This window comes from Parasteatoda tepidariorum, chromosome 2 (genome assembly GCF_043381705.1).
Source record: "Parasteatoda tepidariorum isolate YZ-2023 chromosome 2, CAS_Ptep_4.0, whole genome shotgun sequence".
NCBI lineage: Eukaryota > Metazoa > Arthropoda > Arachnida > Araneae > Theridiidae > Parasteatoda > Parasteatoda tepidariorum.
This window is the reverse complement of record NC_092205.1, coordinates 34,870,927-34,884,286: the sequence shown is the minus strand read 5'-3', so window position 1 is coordinate 34,884,286 and position 13,360 is coordinate 34,870,927. Positions and strand designations below refer to the sequence as shown.

The 13,360-nt window shown below is 29.9% G+C and overlaps 1 protein-coding gene across 1 annotated transcript; it reads right to left on the bottom strand.

Moving 5' to 3' along the window:
- Window positions 1-220: 220 nt before the first annotated feature.
- Window positions 221-13,357, bottom strand: LOC107446182 (zinc finger protein 135). Its single transcript, XM_016060764.3, has 2 exons — window positions 13,204-13,357; window positions 221-5,134 (listed from the first exon to the last, which is right to left on the bottom strand). The coding sequence occupies exons 1-2, from the start codon at window positions 13,265-13,267 to the stop codon at window positions 3,276-3,278; spliced, it is 1,923 nt and encodes a 640-aa protein (XP_015916250.1). The 5' UTR covers window positions 13,268-13,357; the 3' UTR covers window positions 221-3,275.
- Between the last annotated feature and the right edge of the window lie 3 nt (window positions 13,358-13,360).

Below are 13,360 nucleotides of genomic sequence, written 5' to 3'. Positions count from 1 at the left end.
AAACACAATAATTGAAAAACGAATAAGAAAATTTTAAGTTGCAGAAATAATAGATAAAAACTACGATAAAAGATAATTTAAAATTGATATAAAATATTGTTCATAATAAAATACTCAGGAAAAACAACAAAAAAAAAGAGTATTCATTTTGAGAATGCATATATATTCTCAAATTAAACTAAGCTTATCAAAACTACAAGTGTCAATAAAGTGTTAAAAATTATTAAATTCGAACACACTAAAATTTTTTATTAGGCAATGAAAAAGTTATTGCTACATTGCAAAAAGTTTTATTTAATAAAATTCATTTCAGCATTTCCATAATCTTTTTCTCGGTTAGGCCTGTATTGATGACTAAGTTTTTGTCGATGGTATGAAATATCATTATAACCATAAAATAAAACAACTAACACTAGAAATTTTCATGTCCATCTAAAATGAAAATGGGTTATATAATAATCAACTTTAGTCTCCTTCGTTTCAAAAATGATCAATACAAAATTTTTAACAAAACAAATAATAAAGTAATAGAAAATGTTAGCAATTAATGATCTTTAAATTAACTTAAAAAATACAAAAAGTGAGAAAATAAAAGTTGTATTTACTTACAACCAACTATAAAATTAATTAAAAGCCTTTCTATCATAATAGGTTATCAGTTTAATAATTACAAAATCAACTAGTTTTTAATAAAAGAAATCTATGAAAAATTCATTTAATTAGAACTATAAAGAACAAAAACTGAGAGGAAAATGAACTACAAATAATGACATATCATAATTAACTGTATAAAACTAATTAACAGCTTTACCATCACCTATCAGCATGAAGCAAAAATGGCACATTTCATTTGATAATAGTCAACCAAACCCAAAACAACAAGAGTTAAAATATACACTTTATACATAGTACAACATAATAAACAAATATAGAACAACGATACTCCACAACAATTTTCTGCCTTTAAGAAATAAAAGTATTGGGAAGAGAAAAAAAACTTCAATTTAAATAAACAAAAGCAAGATTTCCTTTTAAAATTAAGTAACTGGAAACTTGTAGAATAATCCAATTGCACTTAGAAATACAGAAATTTAAAAATTGCTGCAAGGAATGAAAAAATATTTTTTAAATCTTATAAAAAAAGTTTTTGTGAATGGTTAATTACAAATGTGATGAACAATTTTTAACTTGAAACTGAAAATCTAGTTACATAACTAATGGTAAATTAAGAAAAAGAACAGAAAATTAATTAGATAATTCAAATGGAACAGCTATTTGATTTAGGCACTTTTATCGTTACAACTCAATTTACTAAATTCTGTTCAAAGTAATTGAGTATTTACAAATTGTAATAAACTAAATGATGCAACCAATAATTAATTTTTTTAAGGGGTTTGAAATCAAATTTTCTCTATTTAAAAAAAAAAAAAACATATCAATTTTATACATACACTACAAAACTGGCATGGAATTAATAGAAAAACAAATTCATTTTTAATATTCATGACTAAATTATAGTTTCCTTCATACAATTACATTATATGTATAAATTTCTGCGCTAAAATGTTCAATTTAGTAAAAGTGACACAAAAAAAAAAATTCATAAAATAGACAAAAAAGCAGAGCGAACTAAAACATTTGGCAACCGAGTCTTTTGACTAGATCACCCAATTAAACAGCTTATCTAATTATCCTCTTTTAGCTGAACTAGCAAGCGAACATTGGCACTATACGAAATAAGAAAAACCAGAAATACAAAATTAATATTTCTTTTTAAACCAATTTTAGCCTCCTGTATACAACATTACAGATAAACATCAATTTTAAAAATTAAGATATTTTAATATTCCATCCCATCTTAGTTATTAATATTTATCATGAAGGACTTATCACATCAATTTGTTTCATATTAAAAAAATAAAAAAAAAACAAAGGGAAAAAAATAATAAAACTAAAACAGAACAAACATCACATGTAATATATAACTTTTGCTTAACTAACAATACAATATATAAAATTTCAAATATTGCAATAGAATATGCATTATTAACCACAAGCAAACCATAATTTGGTAAGTCGTTCAATCATCAAAGACACTTTTTCTTAGATAATATATATATATGGCCCCTCTCCCAAGAATTATTGATCATAGACAAATACATTCAAAATTAATATGAGATAAAAACAAAATTAATCACAAGAAACATAGAGAAGTGTAAAGAAATTCATTATCAAAAGGTAATTGTAGTAAGTCTAGAACTCAAAGTATTATATGATAGTGAAATTTATTTTCATCAGTCATAAATAACAAATCGTATTAAGGCACAATCCAGGAATTTTTACTTCGGAATTTTGTGAATAAAGTTTCGCTAAAAACAATACGAAATTTTGTAAATATTACATACAAAATGTCAAAAACTAAATGATCCATTTTAAAGAAGTATTTATTTTTAAATTTCACACATTTATAGAAAACTTAGATGAACATTTAAATATCAGAGTCTTTCCTTGGTTTCTAGAAAAATCATTTTTCTTAGCAAGTTTCTCTAATCCCTTTTCGAATAATGTCAATAATTAACACAAAAATTCACATTTTCATAAAAATGAAAATTAATTTTTGTGTTGAATGAAAATGGAATATCATACATAATAGAAAAATGGGTTGAAGTTAAGAACTTTCTCCAAAAAAAGATCACATTAAGTAGTAAAGGAATTTTGTAAAGAATATTTTTTCACGCTTGGACTTTTATTATGAATCCTCAATTAGACCTTATTTCTTCCTAGATTGCCCCCTGCATTAAACTAATAAACACTCTACAACACTTAAAATATGACAAAAAGTTTCAGCAATATTAATTTTTAACATAATTAGCACATTAGAAAAAATAAATCATTCGAAAAATTAAACATGAATAAGTAGTGAATACTTTGTGAATAAAATAATAACATAGAAAAAAGCTAATGCTGCACACAAGCTGAACCCTGCAGCTAAAACATAACGAAAGCATTCATTCTGTCCAAGAGTCAAAAATCAATCACATCATGTTGAAATGACAAATTCTTAATCAAATCATGGCAAAATAATCTCACATGGTCAAATTTCAAGTCACAGAAATGACTCAACATGTCAAAGATGCAATCAGTGTTAAGCAATAACCATGCAAAAACCTGATAAGTTTGTTTATGATAATGGCATATTAATTTTGCCATTGTCAATGTTGACCATTAAATGTAGAAAGCTTGTTAAGTGCACCCCATATGGTGCACCCCGCCAGTCAGGTTTGCAGGTTTAATGCTTGGAAAGGGTGGGGTGGAACAATCGGAGGTGGAGGTCCATGATGTGGAGGCTGCTGATGCTGGGAATGAGGACCTGGTTGAGGATGCTGTTGTTGCGGTTGCTGAGAAGGATGAGGTGACTGATGTGTGATTTGAGGTGGAGACGGGGATTGTTGATGAGGTAAATGTCTATTTTGGTGTTGCATTTGATGATGGGTTTGAGGAGGTTGATGTTGAGGGTGCTGAGGTGGATTCTGTTGTTGATGAGGAACCTGCTGTTGAGGTTGCTGCTGGTGATGAGGAGGCATAACTTGAGATTGATGTTGAGATGACTGTTGGGGCTGTGGTTGAGATGGTGGTTGCTGTTGTTGATTCTGCTGAATTTGATTCGGATGTTGCGACTGTGGAGTTGGAGGCTGTGAATTCTGGCTTTGTGGTTGCTGTGGACCACCTGATGGTTGCTGCTGTTGTTGTTGGGGCGGTGGCTGTAAATGAGGTGCTTGCTGTTGTTGTTGCTGCTGCTGTTGTCCATGGGTTTGAGGCTGCTGCACATGTTGCTGTGGTGGAGGCTGTTGTTGTACATGTGATTGAGGGCCTTGAGATGGATTTTGGTTTTGATGCTCAGATGTTGGCTGGGAATGGTTTTGTTGAGGATGAGGATTCTGACTATGGGATTGTTGATGCTGTGCCTGGGAATGTGATTGGTGAGATGTTTGCGTATGGGCTTGCTGAAGTGTAGTCTGTGTATGGGCTTGCTGATGTGTGGTTTGCGTATGAGCTTGCTGGTGTGTTGTTTGTGTATGGGCTTGCTGATGCGTTGTTTGAGTATGAGCTTGCTGATGCTGTGGCCCAGAATGATTTTGATGAGGCCCAGAATGAGTTTGGAGGTGATGTTGGGATAGCTGGTAATGTAGTTGCTGCAACTGTAACAAACCTGTACTTGTCTGGGCAGCTTGCATCTTAACTGCATTATTGGCTGCATTCTGTGCATGGCGGGAAGAACACTTATGTCGCTTTAAATCTCTGTCTTCTACAAAACGTTTGCCACAAATAGGACAAGCAAAAGGCTTCTCTCCACTGTGCATCTTTATATGACGAGTCAATTTATCTCTTCGATAAAATGCCTTCCCACATGCAAGGCAAGCATATGGTTTTTCTCCTGTATGTATTCGCCTGTGACGAGTAAGTTTATCCTTCCTATAAAAACCACGGCCACAGAAGTCACAGGGATAAGGTCGCTCTCCAGTATGAATCATGGAATGTCGTGTAAGATGATTCTTCTGCGAGAAACTTCTTCCACATACTTCACAATGAAATGGTTTATCCCCAGTATGCGTCCTCATATGATCTAGCAACTTACAACGATAGCTGAATCCACTACCACATATATCACAAGCACAGGATTTTTCACCATGTGCAGATCGTACATGGATTCTTACTCGTTCACTAGTGGCAAATAGTTTACCACACATATCACATGGAACTGTTTTTTCAGTTTTTGTGTGCGCAGATAGATGCACCTGAAGCTCAGATGCTGCTTTGAATGGTACCTTGCAGGAGGGACAAGGCCATAACTTTTCTTTTTCATCATTTTGTTTCTCCTGTGGAATAGGTGGAGGAGGAGGTGGAAGTTTGTTTGGATCTATGCCTGGAAATGCTGCTGTACTAGAGGCAGCAGCTACTAAAAGATTTCTACAAGCAGCAAGATCTGGTGTGAGAGCTGAGGCTTCAACTTTAATACTAGTTACTCTAGAAAGATTTTTATGCTTTCCAGGTTCTTCGGTAAATTGTATCTGAGTAGGAGTTGCAGTAGGTCCTACAGGGTGAAAATTTGCTAAGTGTGCACGAGGATCAAATCCTAAGGTGAAAGGAAAAAATACAAATATTATTAAGTAGAAAATTTAAAGATATAATTAAAAAAAATCATAGCTAAATATCTTAAACTGACAATTTTTTAAAAAAAACTTTTCATTTCCCATAAAGTTAGAAAGCAAAAACTTACAGCATATGTTCTTTATGAGATAAATAAATAAATAAAAAAAAAAAACTAAAAAGTTTCATTTCAATATTTATAATCATCAACAAAACAAGGGGGTAATTACCCCATTTGTAAGTTTTAGTAAATAAAAGTTAACCATTAAGAATAGATGACTCACATTTCTACCATGTGTTCCTTTCATCATTTAGTAATTATTGGAGTAAATTAACATAATTAATAGAAATGCTATAAACAGGCCTTAGTTTGCAACACTGATAGAAATCTCATATTTCGACCACATGCTCCGCACTAGGTAAAAAGTTAAACTAATAAACTAAAAAGAAAATTTCAATTAGATATTTTGTAATTGCTCTGGTAGTTAACCTTATTAATATTAATGCTAAATAATGCATTTTTGCCAAGATAAAAGTCTAATTTTTATCATGATAAATTCTAGAAAATTAATGAATTTGCAACAAATACTATAAAAATTTTTAATTTAAAAATTATGCATTCAATTCAAAAATATTTATGATACAAGAAAAAGATGAATAAACACTTATTTGTTTAAAATTATTAAAAATTTTGATTCCAAACACTATTTTTGTTGACATCCGTAACCGATTACTGTTGGTTCATTTTCTATATGAATGAATACAGAAGGATAGTCATTGTTCAATTGCGAAAATGGGTTAGGGTTCTGTTTGGCGAGGTCTTACTTAGTCTAATTATGGTATAACTTAGACTAATTACGTGCCTATAACTATTTCTTGAGCCGACAATACAGCAAGTTCATCAACTGATACATAAACATTAAACGTGTTGCAATAAATCCTCAATTTCTTTTCATGATTAGAATCAAGAACTAGTGTTTTTCTTTCCAAAATGAAGTAAGTCCATTTTTTTTAAAACTACACATAAAATTTCTGAACTATGTCCATCTGTAAGTTTCAAAATCAATCTAAACGGCTATTATTAACATTATCAGAATAGCATTTACGACAGGACTGTGAAAACAAGATGGCACAGATTGGAAAATTAAGATGCTTAAGCAATGGATTAGGGTCTAATTGTTTTTTAGAATTATCGGGTTAGTTAGGGGAAGACTAATTGACAGTAATGCAAAATAACACAGTCCAACTAAATTAGCAGTTTTAAACTTGAGTCATATGTTCATCAAATTTCTAGAATAAACTTTGATATTTAGTAACTGTTTCTTTTGACAGTAATGCTAAATAACATGTTTATTTTATTTCTACCAAGTGTTTGGTGCGGGGTAGCAAAATTCCAGTTTTTGTGCTAGTAAACCTCAAAGAGGCTAGTACAAGCTGCAAGAAGATTAGGTGGAACCACAAAGTGGAAGGTTTGTATAGGCTGAGGTACAGACAACTGTTTTACCATATTACATTTAAAATACTAATGAAATGTTGACAATTCAGGGTATTAAAGTCACAAAATGTTGAATTTGTACAGGTGAAGCAATAGTAGAAATGAGAAGAGGTCAGTTTGTGTAGGTGACTCAGCTGACTGTCAGACGTCTAGTTATGTATTAAATATCCAAAATTTAAAATTAGAAGTATTTTTTTAAATTTTTTATATTCCTTTAAGAGCCTTTGATTGAAAGATAATAAATCTAGATAGATAAGAATTATGATCTTCTTCAGTCTAACACAAAATTCCAACTGTATGTAGTAGTGAAAAAAAACTATTTACCTAAACACAGAAATTTCAGAAGCAATTTGAGAAAAAAATTACTTTAGGTAAATTTTTAAGAACTTGACAATTTCCAACTTAAAAGCAGCAGATCTGTAGAATATACACAAAGGGAGTTCAAGGAAAATTTCTCACCATTGAGGAGTTTTTAAAATTTTTTTTTACCATTAATAAAAAAGAGAAAATCTGCCTCTTCAAATAAAGCTTGTTAATTCTGAATTCCCATGAGAAAAAAAAAAGATTCCTTTTTACACTTTTTCCTACCAATGGAAATGTGATTTAAAATTATATTCACATAATTTTAAATCACAGTATTATGATTTGTTTGTAAGTGACTTAAATATTATACAACGGAGTTCGCAATCACGCGATTTTAAAATTAACATTAAAATTCGTATTAATGCAGATTTATATACATGCATTGAGATGCATAATTGGTATGCACATTTGACATGCGAGTTTTATGCTAATAATCTCTTTTAAGTAACAGGATCTGACTTCTCTTCGTATTTCACTTCATTTATTTAATACTTAATTAATCTCGTCACACCTAATATTAGCCTTTTCTTCTTCTTTTTCGATAATTTTAAAACTATTTGCATAAATCAATATTTATTACGCATTTTTTTCTATCAATTTCGAAACTCAACAATTTATGTTTTCTTTTTTTTTTTGAAGTGGATTTAAAATTATTTAATAAGAATATTCGTTTACTATATTTACATATATTGGACAAAATACGAATAACATTTTCTAGAGTTTAACTATTTTAAAACTGAAACGTTTCCAAAATTTATTTGTCCCGCAGTGGACTGATCGTTAAGCAGATTCCAGCAGATCACCGAAGTAAAGCATCACTGGCTGCGGTCAGTGTGCGGGTGGGTGACCACTTGGATCAGTCTGCATAAGGACCGAGGGTGTGCGTTATGGGTCCTCGTTAAACTGTTCTGATGTAAAGTGCTCGACCTCGCGTGCAGAACATCAGGCTACCGAAGCGGAGGTGCCATCCCCTCTGCAGAGGATCAAAATTGTGATGGCATGTCTTTGGACCATCCTGAGGGATGTTTCCCAGACCGTCGCTAATAGCCCATTGCGCAGCTCTAGTGCGACGTAAATGAACAACAACAGCATAATCACAAAATTTAAATAAAAGCCTGTGTTGATATGTTTTTATTAAAACGTTGATAACATTCTGTGGATAAATACCTCATACATGCACTTTTTTCTCACACTAATTTCATGTATTTTTTCAATTATTTAAAGAGCGTTCTGGCACATAAAATTTTTTGATTCTATTTTCAGCTTTTCTGGTTTTTTACCAAACTTGTCTCTGCGGTAGGGGGAAAAAATTAAAGAATTTTGTAAAAAAATCTGTGATTTCTAAATTAATTTCGCCAAAATGAGGAGGCGTCGAAAAGGTTGAAACTAGTCACAAGAGTTAATCAATGAGTGCAGAAAATTAGATTTTCTGCTTGCAAAGAATTTCATTTTATCTAAATATTAACATTTGGACTTATAGAAGTTCAATTCCATATGATATGTTATGTATCCCTAAAAAAATACTAAGATACATACAATATATATACAATGAAGCCAAATGCAATGTCAAAGTGCCTCTAATAAAGTTTTTTTTAAATATATTGTGCAGCTTGGACAACAGTGGAAAATATTAATATGAATTCCAGCCCACCGAGTTTGCCTTATTCTGTGAAGTTTATTCAGATTATTCAATGGAAATCCATACTACATTTTATCAATACCATGCAATTTTTCATGAGAAAACTTTGATTTTTTTTAATTGAAATGTCAAAAATTAGATTTTGTGAGTAAAAACATACAATAGAATAAGAATGAAAACATGGAAAAGTTTCTCTAAAAAATGGAACTTTAAAAAATAATTGTAATAGAATTTTAAAATAACTTAACTTGAACCTCAATAACTGATTATTGTAACTGACAATTCTAAGACTGGTTATTTTCTGGGTATAATATAGGAATTTTTTAAGATTTTTTGGTAAAAAATTACAACCTTCTCTGATCACTCCTTNGAACTTGACAATTTCCAACTTAAAAGCAGCAGATCTGTAGAATATACACAAAGGGAGTTCAAGGAAAATTTCTCACCATTGAGGAGTTTTTAAAATTTTTTTTTACCATTAATAAAAAAGAGAAAATCTGCCTCTTCAAATAAAGCTTGTTAATTCTGAATTCCCATAAGAAAAAAAAAAAGATTCCTTTTTACACTTTTTCCTACCAATGGAAATGTGATTTAAAAGTATATTCACATAATTTTAAATCACAGATCACAATTTCTATTTTCATGAATTTATGCCAAACATTGTGTTTCATGTTCACGCAATTTTAAAATTAACATTAAAATTCGTATTAATGCAGATTTATATACATGCATTGAAATGCATAATTGGTATGCACATTTGACATGCGAGTTTTATGCTATTGATCTCTTTTAATTAACATGATCCGACTTCTCTTCGTATTTCACTTCATTTATTTATTACTTAATTAATCTCGTTACACCTAATATTAGCCTTTTCTTCTTCTTTTTTTGATAATTTTAAAACTATTTGCATAAATCAATATTTATTACGCATCTTTTTCTATCAATTTCGAAACTCAAAAATTTATGTTTTCTTTTTTTTGAAGTGGATTTAAAATTATTTATTAAGAATATTCGTTTACAATATTTACATATATTGGACAAAATACTAATCACATTTTCTAGAGTTTAACTATTTTAAAACTGAAATGCTTCCAAAATTTATTTGTCCCACAGTGGACTGATCGTTAAGCAGATCACCGAAGTAAAGCATCACTGGCTGCGGTCAGTGTGTGGATGGGTGACCACTTGGATCAGTCTGCATAGGGACCGAGGGTGTGCGGTATGGGTCCTCGTTAAACTGTTCTGCCGTAAAGTGCTCGACCTCGCGTGCAGAACGTCAGGCTACCGAAGCGGAGGTGCCATCCCCTCTGCAGAGGATCAAAATTGTGATGGCATGTCTTTGGATCATCCTCAGGGATGTTTCCCAGACCGTCGCTAATAGCCTATTGCGCAGCTCTTGTGCGACATAAATGAACAACAACAGCATAATCACAAAATTTAAATAAAAGCCTGTGTTGATATATTTTTTATTAAAACGTTGATAACGTTCTGTGGATAAATACCTCATACACGCACTTTTTTCTCACACTAATTTCATGTATTTTTTCAATTATTTAAAAAGCGTTCTGGCACATAAAATTTTTTGATTCTATTTTCAGCTTTTCTGGTTTTCTTAACAAACTTGTCTCTGTGGTAGGGGAAAAAAATTAAAGAATTTTGTAAAAAAATCTGCGATTTCTAAATTAATTTCGCCAAAATGAGGAGGCGTCGAAAAGGTTGAAACTAGCCACAAGAGTTAATCAATGAGTGCAGAAAATTAGATTTTCTGTTTGCAAAGAATTTCATTTTATCTAAATATTAACATTTGGACTTATCGAAGTTCAATTCCATATGATATGTTATGTATCCCTAAAAAAATACTAAGAGCGCTGTATATATATACAATGAAGCCAAATGCAATGTCAAAGTGTCTCTAATAAAGTTTTTTTTTAAATATATTGTGCAGCTTGGACAACAGTGGTAAATATTAATATGAATTCCAGCCCACCGAGTTTGCCTTATTCTGTGAAGTTTATTCAGATTCAATTATTCAGATTATTCAATGGAAATCCATACCACATTTTATCAATACCATGCAATTTTTCATGAGAAAACTTTGATTTTTTTTAATTAAAATGTCAAAAATTAGATTTTGTGAATAAAAACGTACAATAGAATAAGAATGAAAACATGGAAAAGTTTCTCTAAAAAATGGAACTTTAAAAAATAATTGTAATAGAATTTTAAAATAACTTAACTTGAACCTCAATAACTGATTATTGTAACTGACAATTCTAAGACTGGTTATTTTCCGGGTATAATATAGGAATTTTTTAAGATTTTTTGGTAAAAAATTACAACCTTCTCTGATCACTCCTTGCCTTTCAGAGTTAATATAAAATTCCCAGACTATTCCAGGTTTTCTCTGTTCTCCCTGACCCACGGGAGCCCCGTAATAATAGGCACATCAAAAATAGTTTCCTTCTTTTTAAAACTACAAAAGTCAATAATTTAATATAATTGTGATAATTGTGTTTTCAAAACTATTTTTTTTCTTTAAATCATGCCTTATCAATTCTATTATTACTACAACGAAATTTAAAATAGTCTTAAGGTCCGTTTAATCGTCTATATTTCTTTTAGAAAAATATATTCTTTTCTATTTCAAAGAAACTTAGAAGCACCTTTATAGTTCTTGAATGAATAGCCGGTACAGATACAATTTAACTAAATTTATACATTTTATAACAATAAAACTAACATTTATCACTATTTTCTCTAACCATTATTTTTAAATTTAAGAAAGAAAACACAGTTTTGTATGAATATGAATAGCATTTTTAAATTTCATTTATTTATTACTTAATTATTTACTTCATTAATTACTTACTTAATTACTATACTAAATGCAAATTTACAAAACTAAAATGTTTGCAATTTTGTTTCTTCAACACAGAAATCAAAATACATTGCTTATTTAATTTTCACATAAATTTCCTACAAGATTTTTAGACATTTTAACTGAAATGGGCATTTGGTATTACAGGTAAAATACCAAGAAATATGTGTATGAAATTCACAAACTTATTAATATTTGTTTAATTTTAATTATTTATGCTTTAATTCTTGTGTTAGTTTATATATATATACATGTGTGCGTGTAAGAATTACATGACATAGTTACACATGGGTCTAAATCAAATCTTTTCAAGAATATGCAAAATTCCCAAGGAATTTTAGGCTAATCCTATCACTGTCTTTTTGATATCTTCTACTGAAGATTTTTAAGTTAATTCATTATCCTAGTTCAGACTTCATTATTTCAAACTTAAAGGCAAGATTTTCGGAAAATGATCACACTAAAATTTAACTTAAATCAGCATTACTTTTTAAATGCATCGAACCATTAATGAGTCAAGTGCAATAATAATTCACAAGTTTTTTATCATTTAGATTCAGGAGTAATTTGATTAAATTATCTTTATTATTCCTTTAAAAACTCACAATTTTCTTAGAAAGGGAACTGTAATAATTCCCTTTATTTCATTTTTCTTTCAAATTAGGGATGCAAAGAACATTAGATCATTTAGCCAAATATTCGGCTGGCTGAATGTTTGATTCGAATAAGCACTTTTTTTTTCTTCTCCAGTTCTCATGTAAATGGTACTATTAAGTTTCAAAGCTTGTAAAATTCACATCATCATAAAACAAATGAATGTGGAATGAATAAATAATAATGAGTCTTTTGGAATAATTAAATAATAATGAGAAACAAATTATTTTAATGCAGGGACAATTTTTTAAGTTCTCATATTAAAAAAAAAAGTTTAAAAATGATTTAATAATGATTAAATTTACTATTTCATCATTAATCATATAAAATTGATTTTGTTTAATAATTGCAATAAGCTTCCATCATGAAAAAAAATTTAATTACTAATAAAAATTACAAATTAACATATACACAACATAAAACTTAGACCTGATCATACAATAGTTAAAATATTCTGCATTGAAATAATCTATTATTAGCTAGTAAAACATTATTTGGGACAGCACTTTAATAATTTTTTTTTAAAAAAAACGAGGGTTTATTTTTTTTAAAAAGAAATGTATCAAATAAATAAAATATAGTAGAGTACTTAAATATTTATTAAAAAAATATTCCTAAATAAAGGAAACAAGAATCACATATCTAAATTTATTTACACATTGAGAAACAGATCTAAATCTTCACACAATGATAAATCTAATTAGCATAACTAACCTAAAATGACTACATCAATCGATTGAAGAAAAAAAACAGCGTGAAAGAACAGAAAGAAAGACGATTTAAATAAAAATTAGAAGAATCATTAATACAAAAAAAATAATAACCACATTATTATGAAAACTTTAAATCATGTGTTTGTTTATATACAGAAATATTGCTTGCCAATGAGGAAATTTGAGATTTAGGCCTGATAAGCTAAATTTATTAATTCAATTTTTCAAAATCAACCAGAATATCTCACAATTTTGGCGACATCACGAAAAATGTGAGTTACTAGAGCAGTTCACAGAAATATAAACAAACCTGGAAATGCAGCGGGGAAAACAAAGGTTGGGGTGCACACCACTTGCTCAGGAGTCGAAGCCATTTTACCCCCCCAGTTGAACTGAATGTTGCCAAGTTAAGATAAGTTTCTCTATCAGACATGACAAAGAAGTGATGTCACTCATTGAAAACTATG